The following is a 19,459-nucleotide window of genomic DNA, read 5'->3' as shown; positions in this document are numbered from 1 at the left end:
TGCAACGTGATTCACATGTGAAAGATTAAAAAATCGTGGCAGGTTTCATCTGTCATATCACACATCATGCAAATGTCACATTGTCTTTATTTAAAGAAATTGGACATGGAGAGATTAAGTATGGTTGCATGTGTGATGAAACATGCTGTCACTCAGTATTATAAAATTACAGTCAGCTTACCTATAATTCAATTCAAGATATAAATTACATCCATGTAGACTGATTATAGAGCATTAATTCTTAATGTCTTCATAAGGAGTGTGCCCAGGCTTTCTTAATTGCATTTTTAATAGAAATAAAAACTGATCGCAGCTCTCTCTCGCTCTAATCGCAGCACTCACTGTTCATATAGAGTACAAATATAAGCACCGCGTGTTGTTGTTGACTCTAACCTGGTGTTAACCACAGACTAAATCCTATTTAGAGCCATGCAGCATTCTGGCAGACAAAAGCAAAGCCAGCAGCCAACTCAGCACTCTGAGGTAACATTTACACAGGGGACTGAGAACATACTGTGGATCCCTACAGCTACACAGCCAGCTTGTCAAAACTGTCTTTATACCAGGAGCCGTCAGGACTTATGGACTGAGGACACCACCAGGAGAGGACAAGTACTGCAGGCACACGTTTGGAGAAAGTTACTGTAAAGCAGCACTGCTGTCATGACGTGGAATTGCTAAATGTGGCTCCAATGTTCGCAGTAACTGTTCATTCCACCTGGACGGACTCGTTTACACATCATCCTAAGTATTTGTGTAATGACAGGAAACGAAAAAAAGAGCTCCATTATCAAATAAAACTGCTGAGACAGGACTGAAGAGACAAAAAACAAATCTTAGTCTGGAGTGTCCAACACTTTAATAAAGAATATTACAGATACAACAAACACTTATTAGTTTAATTACAAAGACTCAAAATAACCTACTAAGCACAACAAATGGAAAACATATTGCAGTTAAAACATCTATACACAGGCAAATTTACATAATATAAAACACATATATACACTCTTTTAATATATTATTATATAAAGATTTGTGTTTTAAACCTTTAAAAACGGGAAGCCAAACAGCTTGAAGAGGGAGCGCTTCACAGGAAAAGAACAGAACTGGTGAAAAATCATACCAACAAATCAGGTTTTAAGAGATAGGTAGTTTTTACATACAGTTGTTGGATTCTGTGTATTTAGAATGTCAATTTTTGAAACAACAGATGAAATAGAAAGACATTAAATACACAATATTTGCAGTTAAACTGTTAGGTGCTACTGACACTGGACCACTCAGGATCTAGAAACCACGTGGTGGAGCATTTAGAGGTTGTGCACTTCCTTACTGAACGTGAATGAAATATTTACAAAAACCTTTACGTGCAACTGTGAGCTTAACTTTTCTTTTTAAACTGAACGTAGATGAACTGCTCATGTGATAAAAACGTGTACTAGACCCCAAATTGTGTGAGATTTATGCATTCATGTTTTCATTCAAATGATGTGGTGCGTCTATGTATCCACAGAAGGGAAAAAAGGGGAAGAAATGCAATCTTGTCTGAGTGCGAAATCCTTCAAATGACAACAAAGTTCACAAAATCCACAAATTCCTCAAGCTTGTAATGCTTCCATGATTCGTCTGCATCCATGTCATTCATATTTATTTCTGTGTTTTTTTTTACAAAAGCAGCAGAATGAGGAGTGAGAGCAATGAGCTGCTGGTTGCAGTAGCAGCGATAGTCTGAGACACTCCTCGGTTGTGAAGGCGAGTGGGCCTCGGTGAGTTCTGCTTCAGTTTACTGGGTGGCAGTGCCTTCAAATCCTCCAGAGCACCATATGCAGCCATGGAGAACTCGGGGTCTCCTGTGGTGAGCAAGTCAAAGACACAAGACTGAAAGTACACATCCTCCACCTGCAGAGTCTCTCTACACTTGGCAGTGGCTCGCTCCACTGTGTAGATCTGGTGAGGAGGCCGCAGAGGGCCCAGCTCTGTGTTGGTGCCTTGAAGGTGTGGCTGCTGGCTCTGATGGCCCAGCGTGTGCTCTTTGATGAGCTCGTTGCGTGGGCAGCCGTGCAAGCACAACTGTAGACCGCCGCCGTCTTCTGAAAAGTCCAGGGTGTCTTCTGGCATGCGGATGGCAAAGGTGAGGTAGCTGCCCACGCGCCGGATGATGATGGAGGTGCCAATGTAACGGGCCTGTATCCTCACCTGCCGACCCACTCCGGAGCCACCTCGCTCTGCGATGGTCAGGCTGCCACTTTCACCGCCACTGCGAGTGCCATCCTGAAAAGCCAGGGGTAGATCTTCAGTGGTGGCCTGGTACACCTTCTGATCTGTACAGCCATGGTAGGACTTGAAGATCACTGTGATCTGAAATAAGGGCAAAAAACATTCAATTAGTGTCGCGTGACTGACTGAAACTTTACTCTTTTCTCCATCAACCATCTACTGCTGGTTCTCCAAGTCATATCACTCCTCTAACTGATAATAACAGATGCCCAATAAGTAATAACACTTAGGGCCACAAGGTGGCAGCAGAAAACCAAATATTTCCATGCATAGGGTGTTAGTGGTTCACACTCAGCTTGCTAAAGAATGATTTGTCTCTGTTGTACTCTTTCGCCAATTAATTCATATTGATTACAAAATCTGTTTCATATAAGAAAACAGGCAACATAATGGGGGCTAATCGAGGTCAAAGTGTCACCATCATCACTCATCTATTTCCATGTAAAAGCAAACAACTGATGCTGAACTAGTACAACTCAACTAGCTGTCCATGGATGTTCTATCTAAAGGTTGCATTAGATAACTGTCCAAAACCTCCACTTCTTCTCTCCTCCATCTTCCAGCTGAGCTTCAAAAAGGGGCCTAACCTCCGTTTCATGAAAAGATCCTGACAAAGCGCTGGTTGTGGGTACGTTTACACTTAAAGGTTGTATTTTATTTGATGAATGAGTTCCTGTCTTGGGTCTGGCAGCTGAAAACAACTCAAAAAACATGATGGGGTCATGTGGGTGCTGGCAAAGATGCACCAATACTATAGTCTTACATCAGGCTGCACAGCCAAGACGCGCTTCCAGTTTTACGAGCAATCCTATCACACAACATTATATAGTTTGTTGGTTTATGTTATGTCTGAGTAATGCCTGATCAACAATACACCTTTTTATTTAACTATCTGGGCAAAAGACAAGGAAGAGAAAACATTAATATTAAAAACTCAGCTTCATGAGCTAAATATTAAGTAGTAAACAGAGAGAAAACGTGCACACATACACATACCACAATCAGGCCAGAAAGACAATCCTATTTAATTACCAGAATTTAAAAAAAAAAAAAAAAAAAAAAAAAAAACCCTCTTTGCTCTTGGTCAATTATTCCTTTATTTTTCCAAATGATTCCATATTTACACAAAAAGCAGTGAGTTAATTATTTGACCAAAGGGGTGAAAAAACATTCCAGATCGTGGCGGTGGAGGAAAATGTTTGAGTGAGCGTTAATCACTACCATATGACCACCCATGTGTTAAAGGTAGAGCGCTCATGCATGTCTGTGATTCAACACCGCTGAAGGACTCCCCTCCTCTCTCTTCTCCCCTCATAGATCTGAAGGAGATCCAAGACATGAGGAATGCTGGAGACTCGAGAGGCACCATGGAATGACGATTAACTTCACATGTTTGATACTTTACGGCAATACTTGAGCTCACACCTCAAAAAAACATTCTAATGTGTAGGGCATTAGTTTAAAACTTAGTATTACATCAATGTTCGTCTCCAATATGGACATAGGTGGCCGGAGGAAGTTTTTGACTTTTTACACAGATTAAACATGACCAGTTGGAGTGTCTACGCGAGCTTCACCTCCCCCAGGGGTTTGTGAGATTTACATTTTTGGGGATATTTTAGTAAAATTTTGTTCTACTCTTTAATTTTCTTTAATTAAATTGTGAGCAGTTTCACATATTTTTGTGTTAGAATAAACGCACATGAAAGAGCAACTTAAACGAGTTAAGACATGAAAAGAGGGCATTTCTTAGATTTAAGCTGTGCAGACCCAGCTGGGAACAGCTGTTCTGATGTTATCCTTACCTTACTAGTTGCTGTGGCACTGGAGCCTAGGACAACAGGCACATTGGTCACCTGTACAGACAGGAAGCGGTTATCGATCAGAGGCCAAGCCCCCTCGACCTTGCAGGTCTGAAACTCATCTCTGAAAGTCCGTAGGTGCGGGTCTCCAAATAATCCACAGTGGGCGTATTTCTTCTGCTGACCGGCTGAGCCCGACACGAGGACCCGATTCTCGTAGTTGCAGAGCTCTAAAAGAGCTGGCCGAGACGTGCTGGGGACCTTGTCGGAAGAGGTCGGTCCATCGCTGGAACAGTTATGCTGAGAGAATAGCTCCTTAATGCGAAACACGGCCGAGTGGTAGACCAGGTCGCCCCTACAGCTGCGTGCCTGCCGCCGGGTGCACATGGCATAGGCCCGCAGGGCGATGCAGTAGTCCACATCTAAAGCCACGTCCTCCTGCAGACCACTGGACGGTGAGGTAGACGCCACATACTCTGCATTACAGCGCTGGATTCGACACTGCTGGCAGTGTGCTAAAAAAAACAAAACAAAACAAAAAAAACATGATGATCACGAAATTATACTGCAATCGGGCCAGTTGCAAGGGGAATTTCTCTTTTTGAGTAAGAACACTTCATCCCCACTCTGAAAAAAATAAATAATTGCTGAAAAGTTCAACTAATGTGCACCAGAAAAAAAAAAAAAAAAAAGAAAGAAAATCTCCCAAAACGCCCTACCATGTATCTGACATTTACAGACATATTACCTCAGTGCACGAGGCAGCAGTCACAGCTTTTCCACTATCAAGTTTAGCTCAATCAGGAGAGCCATTAAAACCCAAATGCGTGAGCTCACGAGGCCTTAATCCCACACTGTGCTCCCAAGTCAGTCAAAACTTATTTCCCCCAACTAGCTCTCACAGAAATAGCATGTAGCCTCACTGCAGGAGGAAACCAACCTGTGTTAGTTTGGCGGAGGGTGTTGAATGTGGTTTTGGCTGTTGCTGAAGGCAAGTGAAGTCCGGCCACAACGCACGGCACAGTGAGGCTCAACGTATGGGAAGAGCAGTATAGGCTGTGAAGCAGAGTTTTTGGTGGTCCGTTTCAAGGTTTCCAGTTAAGTAATGATCCACCAGTGGGTTATTTAATATCAAGGAAAACAAAGACCTACAACTACTACTGGGAGAGAAGTAAAAAGTGTGGCTATTCGTCAATTTCCTTTCAGAGTGTTCACATTACTTTTGGGTATCAGGTCTCATACGCTGACTGGGATAGTAATTTCTGCTGCAAGGTAGATACATTTCCATTTCAGATCAGGATCAGCCAGAATCTCAACACATACATCACTTTTACTACAAGAGTGAGATCAACTGCAATAAACTGCTCTCCGTTTGCTACAGAATAATCTTGTATTTACTCCAAAGCTGCACCTAATCTCCAAAACAGCCTGGACAAAGACAAGATAAGCGCAGAGATTTCACATCGGTAAACACTATGTTTTTGGGTTGTTTTTTTTTTTGTTTTTTTTCACGAATTCTTCCCTTATGCAGAAGTCTGGTGCACCGGATGATTAATGCCTCTCACAGCCAATGCGCTTCAATACCAGCGCTGATCCGAGATGGAGTGCGAGAGGTCAAGTCAGACGCATCCCTTCTCTGAATTCCAACAGGCCTTCCCCCGCCTTGCTAAGAGGTCACCCGAGTCTGCCGTGATTGACACTTTTTGACAATCACTTGCCATCAACAGCCATACAGCCCCCCAAAGGCTCTTTATGTTCGAGCACTTAGTTAAGATACCAACAAGTTTGGGGACCATGTGGGAAGCACGAGAGCGTGAGAAAAGCAAAGTGACCACACAAAGAGTGTTTCTATTAGTAAATCACGCATTAGTGTATCTGACGTGGCTCAGAGTTTCTGTCCGAGCCCAACTCAGTGAACTTTTTTATAGCATAATAATGGCATAAATGCAAAAACAGACAGATATGGTGGTTCATATAGGTTACAATAATAACCTCTGAACTACAACTACTACAGAACTACAGACACAGCACATCATACTTGGCAGCTTCGTGATGGGTTTAGTGGACTCATAACTCTTGAACAAAGATGAACCTGAGGTTTTATTTTGGAAGTCACTAAGATTGCTGTTTATTTTTGGCATCATGATTGAACACTTCCTTTGAAATAATAAGCGTATATATCAGTAATGTGCATTTCTGTTAAGACAAACAAACAAACAACACACAACAAACAAACAATATCTTAATTTTATCATAGTGCTTACAAGCATGCGCACTAGTATGGTAGTTATTTTCTCATATAAACACAACAAATAATACCACCGATAGAGTTTAAAACAAATCTCCATACCAAGACAAATGTATATAACGCCTGTGTGAGAAACAAAACTTAAACTTTACAATCCAAATGAAGAATGCCTCTGAGCCGAGCTGGTCTTTGATCCCGGGTTGGGAGAAAGCAGCCACCAACACGTTCAGAGGCCAAAAAGTTGGACCCCCATGCATGGTAGCTAAATGAGGCATGAATAGGTGAATTAACACGCTCTCCTCCTAAGTTTTTCCAACAACGCAAACAACTGAGACGTGAAAGGAAAGACAGGGCGCTGTTTACAGTACGAAATGTGTCCGTCTGCGGTGTTTCTGCCTACAGAAGAAAAAGGGGGAAAAGCTCCGCGGTTTTGTTCTCGGGCTGATTGTGGGTGCTGGACGCCAGCTGCTAGCGAGCTATGCTAACGGGAAGCTAAGCCGTAACTTTACACAAGTTGGTAAAAAGATAAGTGAAGTAATGCGGGCGTGCCAAAACGTGCTGGCCGCTGAGCGGTTAGGAGCAGATTGTTTGGTGTCCCTGTGTGGAAAGGGAAAAGCGGACGGTTTGACCCTAAAATGAGTCCAGAAAGCGAGTTAACTCGTGCTGCTCTGCTAGCAGCGCTGCAGCCTGGAAGCTGGGATCCTGCAGCAGCAGGACAGGACCTACTTTGTCCCCGCAGCCGACGACCACCGCTAAACAACGGCCACTTTCCTCGCTCTGTTCAACCCCACATTAATTACCTCTTACCGCACAATGCATGCAAGTGCAGCATAAAGTTGACAACAGTCACATCTGAGCCACACAACAGCAGGAAAAGTTTTCCCTAACCACCTCCATTACCGGGACACAGCTTTGCATGCAGGGCATTAGGAGGAGTGGGGGAACACGGATTGGAAAAGCAACACTTACCTGGTCGAAACAGCAGCGAAAGTAAAACCATCGTCAACGTTACACAGTCCCAAAGCTGCCGCTTAGCCGTGGTTTGAGGTCCGCTTCTCCCCATACCAATCCATTCAGTTAGAATGGAGTTCCTCGACTGCTTCTCATCGACGCTGCGGCTGCGAGAAATCAGACAAAAATTCGTCTTCCTTCCAAAGCGCTGTCATTCAAAGGGGCCCCTGTCTTCAGGGCGGCTCTACGAGGGAGGGGTCTAAAGTGTAGACGGGGCCCAGAGGTGATTGCTGGCCAATGAAAGACTAATTATTCACTAACCACTTGATATTTACATGTAGTGGCAATTACTCGGGGGGGTGAGGACAGTGGAAAAGGGCCTTCAGCGACAGTCGTGGCGGTGTGAAGCTGTAATTGCCCCGATTATAACCGAAGAATCACAGCATGCCTTGTTTATAATAGTTAAACTGTGTGCGGATACATGTTTACTCTAAGATGAGAATTTGGAGCATTTAGTGTATCCAGAAGTGGAAAGTAATGCAGTTTTCTCATGCAGAATTATGATGTAAACTTATGCAACAGACTTTTTTTTTGCACTTCCAAGCACCAACGGGCAAATGTTCTTTTTACCCCGCCCCCCCCCCCGGAGGGGCAAATGTTTTTGTGTTTTCAGCATGGAGCAGGATGCTGTCACCTGCTGTTTTCCCCCACTACAGTTTTGGTGGCTATTGATTGACAGCATTTGATACAGTTCTCAGATTATGAAGTGAATATTTTAAAAGCAGAACATGGCATTAGCTGGCACTGAGTGAAAAATCCTTAATGACTAACAATGGCTTGCAGTTTACCATTAACATGTAAATTATTATAGGCATAGTTGACACAAATACTGACACTGTTCTCCAAAATTCAGAGAAAATACTCTACAAATTCATTTTCTCTCAGCAAAATCTCAGCGTGCTATTATTTTTTCCATTACATTTTCAGTTAGCAACTTGTGTGTTACTCTTTTCCCTCTGTGGCCAACTTTCCATCGCTCTCATTCCTTCAATGACACTCTGTCTTTCATTTGCACAGCTGCTGTGAGGCCGGACCATCTGCAAGGCACGCAGACTCACCAGATTCAGCCTTTCGCCTGTGACACACTCTGTGGTTTTTGTGCCATGCAAATAAAGAATGTTAATGCGCCGACCCATTACTGAATAAAATGTTGATATTTAGAAAATAGAGACTGGTGTAGTTTCAGTTTGATTAAAAGTTGAGGCTTTGTTTTAGTACAACTGGAATGTTTTTGGTTGTAGATGTGGGTCTCCTGCGCACCTCCCTCCAGACTTTATGCGAGAGAAGTGAACCCACACGCTTACTGGATCACTGGTTTTTCTGTACACATGCAGGCTCCTCCAGCAACACAACTGTGTGATTCAGGTGGCCTGTCATTCCAGCAAAAGGTCTTCAAGGCCTAAAAATATATATATATATATATATGTATGTATATATTGGCCGATCTCTCTCTGTCTCTCTCTGTCTCTCTCTCTCTCTCTCTCTCTCTCTCTCTCTCTCTCTCTCTCTCTCTATATATATATATATATATATACATGGGTTTGTGTAGTTTTTGTAATGGAGGGGGCAAGACAGCTCCACCGAAGTGGAACGTTTGGATTGTTCTGAGCTGCCAGAAGGGCCTCTGTCACACTGGATCCACTGTGCCAAGTTTATCCCCCCAGAGGGATCTACCTTACTCTGTTTGTGCAGCTAATTTTGGAGGTTTGTTTAGTTGATCTACTTTATGGCTGTGCTTTAGGTCATATTTTAAATTCCCTTAAACAGGTTGCGCTTCGTTTTCCCCGTGACAGCTTGGACAGAGAGCACTGCTTCAGTATGGCAGAGAGATCTGCTGGTCAGGTTTGTCTCACCTCTTATAAAATTTGCCTTCAGAGGAGTGCGATGACATTTCCTGGGAAAAGAAAACACATTTTTTTTACTTCCTTTTATAAGCACTGAAGATGAAAAACCTCCATACATACATCTGCATGTCTCTAAAAACCAGAAAATCAATTATACTTGATTTTATATATTATTATAATTATATAATTATTATACTTAAAAAGCTCCTGTCTACCAAATGAGCTGAGGTTCCACACTGTGGGGTTGATGGCCACTGAAGCAAACAGTTAATTGATCCAGGTGGATGGTAAGGATGAATTCAGCACATGAAAGAAACCCAGAGACCGCCTGTCAGCCTTGATGGGTGGAGAAAGACTTCTTTATTCGTTTCTTTCCTTACTGGTGTATTGCATTGCATGACCCAGCACTTATGTATACAATACCAACTCTCTCTAAAACAAACTGGAGAGAGCGGGTACATGACAAAGGTGTCTATCATATAAAAAAATCAAGGCTAGGGTTTTTCTTTTGCTCACAGCAGGTCGCTTAAAATAGTAGCACAATAGAAAAAGTCCAGAAAAGAAACTTTCATCCCCTGAGAAAGAACACAATAAAGATTTGACATTTCAACAATCTAAAAGAAATGCTAAAGACCCCGGGTTTTGTGACAGAATGTGGAAAGTGAGGCAAAAGAGAGTGAGAAAGAAAGAATGGGAGAGTAGGGGGAAGGGGAGAAAAAGAGGGAGTGAAGGATTGGGTTTCCTCTGACAGTGTGTCTGGGCAGCTCCACATGTTCCTCATTAAGGTCCTCACACTGTGGGACCAGCTCCACACCAGGATGCTTGTTTTTGTTATTAGGCAAACGTGCTGTGGTCTGGTGGAAGCCCCAAAACGCTGCCAGTTCAGAACCATCTCCTGAGCTTGCTGTCCTCCAACCAGAGAAGAAAACGGCTGCACTGATGTCACATATCTACCGCTCAGCAGTGTAAACATAAAGTGCAACACGGTACATAAAAATGTAGCTTCAAACATGCACGCATCCTGCACTTTAACCTGTAAAGCCACTTAATTTCACAAGTCTGAACCATCTGTTCACTTTACTCATTGACAGACACCGCAAACCTTAAACACTTTAGTTTTCCCGGAAATGGGATGTTTACAAAATAATAAAAAAGTACAGTTGCAGGAAATTGGTATTGTTTCATGCTTCTGATTTTTATTTAATTTCATGCCTGTCTAGATTTGTCAACTGAGACATGTATCATGTTTCTTCTGGAGGCTGATAGCATCAGAGATTGAAATCAAAAGCAGCACGTGCCCTCTGCAGCCTCTGCTAGCACCACGCGGCTGCAATTTAAGAGACACACTTATTGAATTTTAAACAGGAACCAAAGCAAATTGACTTTTTTTTTTTCTGAGGGCCCCCCATCTGAAATGAAGGGGCCTATGGCACAGCTGAGACAGATAGCGAGAGAGATGCAGAAAGCGAGTGTGTCTGGTTCAGGCCTCTCCCTGTGAGAGGGGATCTGTTATCTCTGCGAAGATAAGGGAAACTGTGGTGTGAGTGTATATGGGGCAGTGCTGATAGCATCTCCACTCAAGGATCCCACTTACGGCACCCTGATTGATAGCTGACAGCACACACAAAGGGGGCTTTTGGAGTGTTTTTGTAGGAACCCCTCAGTAGGTATCCATGCGAGCACGTGTTTACTGTGTTTCTTTGAAGCGCCCTGTCTCTGAGTAAACAGGAATTATCACACATTCATGTCATCTGCGCACAGAGTGTACTAGTCAGGGCGCTGCACAGCTTCAACTTGCGATTTTGAAAGAGAAAAAGAAGGAAGAGTTATTCAGTTAAGTTGAATATGAAGCAGATTCTGTAGTTAGACTTGTTCTGTCTAACTATTCTAGTTTTTCTCTTCTCGACACAGAGCCAAGCTCCTCTGTTTTCCTCATTCCTGTTTTCTAGGACAAATGTTGACACAGCATCAAGCCCCATGCTCGAGAATGGACAGTCAACTGACAGGTAACCCTAGCTCTGGGGTCACAGGGTCATCCCAGCCTGATGAGGGATGATGGGTAAAATAAATGGAAAGCAGCACACAAAGGGATCTCTGATGTCCTCAGCCTAAAGGGAGAGTTCAGGGCAGCTTCCTCTCTGACCTCAGCCTTACTTGTTTGTGTGGGTTTGTTTCTGCCTAAATTTACATTTTCCAATATTTTTCAGTCTTTTTTTTCCTTTCCAGTGTTTCTAAAAAAGAAAAGCAGCAAAAACCATTGCCTTTTCCAGTGCATACATTTGTCTGAACATGTCTCATCTTTTATCTTGAACACCACCCCATTTCTAGTTACCTGCATCATGATACATAATGATGCTTTGTGATGAGTTATGACGACTTCCTTTGCTCTCAGAGGCCTATTCACAGTCCAGCTTAATGCTCAATTTCAGATGCTAAATGCAACATTTTTTTTAAACCAGTCAAGTTTGCACCAGAATGTTTTTTTAATTAATCATTTCATTTTTTATGCCTAAAACGAGGAAAAAAATCAAACCTTTTCTTTTTTACCACACTTTCTCTAATCTTAATTTCCATAAATAAGCACAAATGAGTAGATGGTTCATGAATGTGATTTAATTCAGTTATACCTATTTTAATGTAATAATGTTTTACAAGATTTTATGTTTTACATATTTTTAGTTTAGTTTTTTTTTTCACTCTCTGCATCTAAAGCTTAATCTGGATTTGCAGTAAACCCCTAAGTTTAACTGCAGCTGTTGGCATTATTTGTGCTCTTGCCCTCCCAGATAACTGCCTCGAACCAGGAATAGATGGACTAGAACCGTTTAGAGCATACATTTAGCATTTCTGATCTATGGTCTTTTATCCCAGAAGGCATTTACAGATTTTTTCTTCCTGTTTGAGCAGGTTTAAGGTGGAAAAATTTGGATGAACATGCAACGAGTTGGATTGACTCATTGCTCACACTGTACTTTGAACACTGCTTTGTTAGGTGGGGAAAAGTGTGAGTGGAGTGGAAGGAAACTGATACAGCTGTTTTTCTCGCCCTCCTTTTAGCAGATGTTTCTCACATTCACATTTAGTCTGTAGTTCAGCCAATCCTTTTATGGCTATATGGCATCATGTACATGGAAGACACAACCTAAACCCACCTACTGTGTTTATAAGGTCCTATCGGCGCTCCGGTGGGCTCCAAAAGATCTAGTCATACGGTTTTGTCGACTATAGTGAATTTTGTTTTAAACAAGAACTTTTAAAGCAACCTAACACAATCTCTTATAATGTTAATTATTTTTTTCCTAAAATGTTGAATAGCATCTTTAGAAATCTACGAACATGCCAGAGAGGAGAAAAAAGAAACTTACCTTAGATCAGTATGTTTGTGGTATTGTGAACTGGCGCACTGCTCTGAAAGGAGTTTGAACTGGTGGATGCCGTTAACCCTCGTTCCCCCTACAAATTCAGCTGGCCAACTAAGAACTCGGGCAGCTACAGGGACATATAGCCATTGGAATTGAGGCACATGACAACAGCTGTCTGTTTCAAGAATCGGCACTTTGATTAGAGCAGGATGGTAGGGAGCGATGTGGCATAATTCCTACATATCTGGGTAGGGCACTTCTGAGAAGAGGAAAAAAATGAAAGCATTAAAGCATAAAAAAAGAAGAAGAAAGACTGAAGCACGATCACATGCACATTTGCAATCACACCCATGCTGATAATATTCTTATACTAGCTATATTCAGACATATTCATAGGCATTAAACCATGTGGCAAACTTGGAAAGCTTCCCATACAATCCAAGTCCATCAAACACAAAGACATAAGGATATGAGTGCAGCAGACCATTGGCCCCAGTGAAAGCTGAGAATGTGTGCAATGTGAATGAGACTCCTGTCTCTTATTGTGGTCGTTTTTCATCCACTACTACTACCACCCCTGCCCCACCCCACCTTCCATATCTCTGTTTTAACACCTATACTGCATGTGTTATATTTGTGCTGTTCGCTAGAGACACTGCAGTTTGTGATTGGTAACAAATCAGTGGAGCTACGGCTTTACCTACATCAAACTCTTTCATGTGGCATCACTGGTAAAAGATAATATGAGCAGAATTCACAAACAAGAGGGATCATGCCCTGTAAAGTGTGTTTGGTTATCAGTCGGCTGCTGCAAACAGGCTGAGGAGATGTGAATGTGATTAACCTTGCCAGACTGACTCAGCGTGCTTGCTTCAGGACATAAGCATGCGTTCCTGGTGATTTATAGATGTAGGGTAGTCAGCCACAAGGCCTCGGGCTGAGGCAGACAGAGGGAGTGAGCAAAACAACAGTACTTAATTCAAGTCTGACAAATATTCTGCAGGAAATCCATACAGACTGCTCCATCAAATCTCTTAGACCCCCTAGTTCTTTCACAGTTGTAAATTGCAACTTGTGGGCTCAAAGATTCCACGTAAACAAAGCCCAAAGAAGAAGAAACAATGACAACTTCAGTTTATTTTACACACCAATACACCACGCTGCTTCTGCTTTCTCCAGACAGCAGAGAAAATACATCATTGCAAGTTCCCTGGGAAATATGTCCTGGAACAGCTGTGAATTTCCAATAAAAACGATTCCTGATCCTGCATGCATTTTTCAGAGTTGTGAAATTACAAAATACCTCATAGTCCATATGATTCTTCCTGCATTGTTCTTTCCGCCCTCCCGGAGCCTGCTCTGTCCAATCTTTTCAGTCAAGCAGCTGTTCACGCAGACAGCTGCACTGGCCATTCATTGCAGCTGAGAGGCAATTAAAAAATCAAGCCAATGTTGTGTTTTAGTTGATGCATCGCTATTTCAACATGTAATCCCCTTTCTCATGCATCCCCGTTTTTCTTTTATGCACACACATCCACAAGCCAGCTCTTTCCTAAGCACACGTATGTGCACATGCTCATGAGCAGGCCCGTCAAGAGTGTCAGCGACCAAAGATCTGAGATGGAACGGAGATTTGATTTTTTTTTCTAAAGAGGAAAGCCCCAAATTGCAGTGACATGGTACCACTGGATTTGAGGCATTATTGAGGCCAGAGACGAGAGGAGCCATGTAATCTCTAAGACTTACTGGTCCACAGATTTTTTCCATAGCTTCTTCAGTGGAGGCATGCGGCCACACAAAGTCAGACTGGCGTCACGGTGGCATTCGGCAGAGGGTTAAATCGAGCCGAGGCCCTGCCTTGTGCCACAAGCACTGATGCATTCCTATATGTCCACGCACACGTAAACACGCGTACTCATACAAGAGCTTGCATGTCCATTTGTGCTTTTCTCTTCCAAACATGCACACATACACACATTGTCTATCCCTCCATTTGTTCTTTCCTCTCACAGCACACAGCAGGTGCGAGGGGGAGTGTGACAGAGCTGGGTTGGGTGGGTTGGGACTGGATCATCCGCAGTCTTTGGAACAGCATTTCTATTGTTTCAAAAGCGTCCGCTCTTTTGGAACTGATTTGGAAAATTTAATTGGATTCAGCCTTTGGCCCTCCAGTTTGTCTTTTGATATAGCACAAGTGCATTTGGGGGAGTTATTAGTTTTACTTTCCCTGGCAGCGTAATTCCAGTTCTCACTGTGTTTAAACTCATCACACAACATGGTGTTGGTCTGAGCGTAAGCAGAGATCAACCGTGGTAAGAAGTAGGATAATGGCTTTGAGTAAAAGGTAAAGCTCTGTCAGCATGGGATTAAAAAAAGCAAACACAAAGAAACGCATATGCATTTTCAATCTGCTGCAGTGTACAGAGGATGGTGTGATCAGAGGACACTCTCCTAAAATCGTGAAATATGTTGTTAAGCATAGATGGAGGCGTGTTTTCTTAGATTTCTTGCAGATATCTCAAGTGTTGATGATCCATGTTATTGTCATAATCAGATGGATATAAGTGGATAAGTGGATAAAAAATAATCTATGAAGAATGAAGATATAAAAATAGCTTTTTAGGAATTACACGAGAAATGGATGTTTTTGGGAAGTTAAGGCTTAAAAATCAATTATTTTCCACACTTCAGACAAGAAAACATCTATGATGCTACCAGCTCTTGTAGATGTATAATTATGTATAATAATTATGTGTAATTTATGGCTGAAAGTTACCCGAAACCTCTCATTTTATACTGTAAGCCTAAACTAATGGTGGTCAATCAATTTATATGGTTCATGATTGAAGTCTACTTATTATAAAGGTATTCTTGTTGCTACTTAATTAACGTAAAATGTGTTTCTTTTTCCTTTACAGACTTAAAACAAATGCGAGATGTTGGATTTAAACTAATAATCTGATAGAATGAGCAGCTGAGAGCAGTCGCTGGGAGCAGGTTTACAGTCTTTGTACTGAAGGGATCAAAATGACTTTAGCATCTGGAGCTGTGAGTTCATGTATTTGAACAACAAGCTTTTTAAAATGTGAAGTAAGTTTACTAGTTTACTGAACTTGCATTATCGAGCTAATTCATTCTTTCTCAGCTAGTTTCATAGTTTCACAGTACATAATTGATTTGAACTATTTGAACTTGAATGGAACTGAATTAAAATAAAATGTATTTATTAAAAATCCTCCTCTTGGTTAGAGCAGAGCATGACTGTCCCTAGCTGAAGTGATGCTCCAAAGTGATTTATTTCTAACGGCTGGTACACAGACTTACCATTATGCACAATGAATGGAAGCTTTAACCAGCTGTGGACGACACAGTGAATGGTCTAAAAAGCACAAATCCTATATTCTAGGAAGACGGGAAGTATGGATCATATGGTTTGCTGATTTCTGACTTCCTCTGGAGTCTTGTCTAATGATTGCTGGGAATAAAGGGGCCATCATCTCTCCTGCCCTACCCCCCACGCCTGCTCATGCCAAAGTACTTCCTGCCTGCCACATGTGCGCTACAGCACCCAGAAATGTATAGTACACTTTATTCTTTCTTTTACTCAAAGCAGTGCGAGTGACAAAGTTGTCAGTCAGCTTTACCAGCCTGTTTTTTCTCCTCTGTCCCCTCCTCATCATTCTCATTTTTCTCCAACTCTTCATCTCTCTTTTCTATGCCCTCCTCGTGCTCCAGACAGGGGCATTACAGACTAATAGTAGGCAGCTAGGAGCACTTTTGTAATTGCCTGGGCTCATGTGCTGTGGAAAGCCAGGGCAGGGGCCAGCAGCATCAAAGCCTGACTGATCATTCCTCAGCCTCCTTCCACTGAAGGAGAGGGGTGGAGGGGGGGCACAAATACAGATGGACAAACAAACCAGGGGAAGTAAAAACTGAAGCAGATGTGGTGATAGCAGTAGATGGACAGATAGACGGATGGACAGGAACAGAAGAGCCGAATGGATTCATTTCACCTCCTTGTCCTCTTCGGCTCAAACACCTGTTAATATTTAACTAACAATGGGGGTGGCACCAGCAGCGGGAATGAAAAAAATATCAAGCAAAGCAAAAAAGTGATGCTGAGGTGACATCATGGATTATTAAGGTGGGGGTGGGTCTAATAAGGGCCTGGTTTGGCCTTTCGGGTAGAAAGAGCAGGAAACTGAGGCACAAGCAATTTGAGAAGCTGAGGCCTCAGTCTGCAGCTGTGCACTCAGTTTTCCTCTCTCAGCTACACAGCTGCAGGACTGACAATGCTGCAAGTATTTACCCACGACCTCTCCTCTACTTCAGAATCCAGTGCATATGCTACAAAAGAGTAGAGATTTGAATCTATCCAATATTTCTTTGTGGCTGCATGCACGAGTATGTCAACTATTGCTTAGAGCCTTTTTTTGGAGTTATGCTTGGCATCGTATTCCACAGAACTTGAGTCAGTGGAGTATCTTACCTCTTGTTCGTGTTGTGTTTTTCCGTGGAGACATTCAGCAGCAGCAGTGTTAACATGGAAAACATGCAGTCATCCTCGCAGACGCTGAGCAGAGTAGAGAGATTAGTAAAAGCTACAGCGGCACACTGAGACGAGGCTTTCTGTGATGCATGCAACTGATATATTTGATGTAAAGAAAAAACTAAACGATCTCTGCTGATTGTTATGCACCACTATTGAACAGGAGGCATATGTGCTAAACAATTCCAAACATGGATAATTTATCACGTCAGTACTTTTATTAGCTTTGTTTAAAGTTCACAGATTGTGAGCAGCTTTCCTTTTTGAAAATATGCACGCTTGCAGCATCATAGCGCTGCGTTCATCTCTGCAGACGCCTCAATTACAACCCACTGATACCCTTAAAGTCAGAGAGGTGCTCAGGAATGCTCTGCCGGGACAACTGCCAAGCATCACTACACAACACCATCAGCTCCAAGTGCCCCACAGAGAAAGGAGTGGGCTGGGGGTGAAGATCATCAGTATGTGTGCAGGCCAAACCAGAAGAGAGGAGGAGGCGGAGAAGAGTGGGGATAATATGTGGCACCACTCTGAGAGCCGAGCCCTCCGCCGCAGCACTTTTGTTGCCAGATCACAACCAGATGTGCCAAGTGTGTCCAAACAGGAATGACTGCGTGAAGGCAATTTTCAGCAATTTGTCAGATTTTAGAGTAGCCCCCACCATCCCCCACTATCCCCCATGTCTCCTGAAAGACAAATGTTAGAGAGCACAACAATCACAGGCTCCCATGAATGCTTGCTGCACACTTTGCCTCCAGCACAGTCATGACGAGACATATAAGATCTGAACACACAGGGGCAAGACCGGGCCTGTAGTATTAACAAATAATCACCCGCCTAACTTCCATGCATCAGCATTACTTAATCATATTGGACAGCATATTGATTTACTCTTTGCTTGTACAGTCAAATACAGTGACAACATCCCACTTCCCGTAAATCCATGAATCTATCTCACTTTGGATCATTTAAAAAAAAAAGGTGTTTAAATTTCTCTGTACACTTCAGATTGCTGTCAGCGTATTTTCTTGCTGCTTACTCTCCTTCTTCATACGTTTTCTACCCCGTTACGGCCTCTGTCACAGGAAATTGAGGGCAGTGTCTTTTCTTTACGGCAGCCGTGAAATGTGTCGGCTCAAGGGACAGGAAAACGGGGGTGGGGATTCGGCTTGAGTGTTGTGAGACCAGGTACAAATATGAGCTTCACTCCACTCCCTTATTCGACACAGCCTGGACAAACAACACAGTCTGGCCCTGAACTGTGAACAGGATCATCTGAACGCGGCTGGTAGACCTCTGAGGTCCCGCCCTGTTGTTTTGCCCATTTTAGCATCATCAGATAAATCTGTTTTTGTTGTTGTTGTTGTTTTGTTTTTTGTGTACCATTCTATGCAAATAGGCAGTCAGCTGACAGAGGTAAAGAAGTATGGCCTGATCAGACTATATTTTTTGCCTACTTTGCAAGTCTCAGTAATCGAGATGCACAAGCAGACAAGCAAACTGATTCTGTTTAGTGCAGCGACACATGAAACTCTTGGATGCAATTATGCAAACACATGGAGGTGGTTGGAAACTGGAATGCATGTGAGTTCTTAGTTGTTTTGGAGTTAAGATAGATTTTTAAATAAATCCCACCTTCCTGGTTGGAGTCCTCTCCCTCTACTTGAGTCACTCGTTTGGAAGGCAGAAAGTCTGTATCCTGGGATCGATGAAAGGGACAATTGTGGGAGGGTTTGCATAACGTTTCTGTCAGTCATGTGTCTTGTTACTCCCTAAGAGGGCTCATATTCACCACTAATGCCTGTTTTAATTTGTTGCCTCATTGCTCTGGAATCCAGGATAAATTGCCACTGTTGTTCCTCTTGTTTACAAAATGAGCAGGCTTGCTTGGAAACTTGGTGAGCATTTACCATATTTATTCAAGTTTGCAGGATTACATAACAGAATAATTCTGCTTATGGTTAAGGAAAACAGAATGCCAAATCAAATCACTACATTTGTTTTTTGGGGTTTTTTTCTGTTTCTTGGGGGGGATAGCTGCATTCGGCATTTAAAGCACTGGAAATTTGTCTTTGTGCAAAAAGTAAAAGCATAACATAAACAGTAAACAAATTTCAGCGTATGAGGGCTTGACATTTAAAGAAAACTGAGGTGGCGATAGAGAAAGACACGTTGGCAGCAAACATTGTCATAAATCAAGAGTCAGTAAAAGTGTAAAGTTGTGGTTTTTCCCTTCTAAGGGTGTGTGTCTAGCATTACAGCTGAAAGATGGACAGCAACACTGGAGTTTCCTCTTAGGAATCTATGTGGGTGTGGGAATGGCTTTACATGAACATACGGTACCGTTCCTTTTTTTGGAGTGT

The 19,459-nt window shown here is 42.5% G+C and overlaps 1 protein-coding gene across 1 annotated transcript; it reads right to left on the bottom strand.

The window, feature by feature from the left end:
- Nucleotides 1–834: 834 nt before the first annotated feature.
- Nucleotides 835–7,543, bottom strand: rgmd (RGM domain family, member D). Its single transcript, XM_031726804.2, has 3 exons — nt 7,300–7,543; nt 4,086–4,597; nt 835–2,361 (listed from the first exon to the last, which is right to left on the bottom strand). The coding sequence occupies exons 1-3, from the start codon at nt 7,391–7,393 to the stop codon at nt 1,669–1,671; spliced, it is 1,299 nt and encodes a 432-aa protein (XP_031582664.1). The 5' UTR covers nt 7,394–7,543; the 3' UTR covers nt 835–1,668.
- Between the last annotated feature and the right edge of the window lie 11,916 nt (nt 7,544–19,459).

The sequence above is a fragment of the Oreochromis aureus genome, linkage group 23, assembly GCF_013358895.1.
Source record: "Oreochromis aureus strain Israel breed Guangdong linkage group 23, ZZ_aureus, whole genome shotgun sequence".
NCBI lineage: Eukaryota > Metazoa > Chordata > Actinopteri > Cichliformes > Cichlidae > Oreochromis > Oreochromis aureus.
Note: the sequence above shows the minus strand (reverse complement) of the source record. Positions and strands in the feature narration are given on the sequence as shown.

What these genes read in the sequence shown, in the direction of transcription:
- rgmd (XM_031726804.2), bottom strand. Translation starts at nt 7,393, where the DNA reads ATGGGGAGAAGCGGACCTCAAACCACGGCTAAGCGGCAGCTTTGGGAC. An exon ending in TTCGCTGCTGTTTCGACCAG is followed by an intron (nt 4,598 to 7,299) that starts GTAAGTGTTGCT and finishes TGTTTTTTTTAG; the next exon opens with CACACTGCCAGCAGTGTCGA. An exon ending in GTGCCACAGCAACTAGTAAG is followed by an intron (nt 2,362 to 4,085) that starts GTAAGGATAACA and finishes CCCTTATTTCAG; the next exon opens with ATCACAGTGATCTTCAAGTC.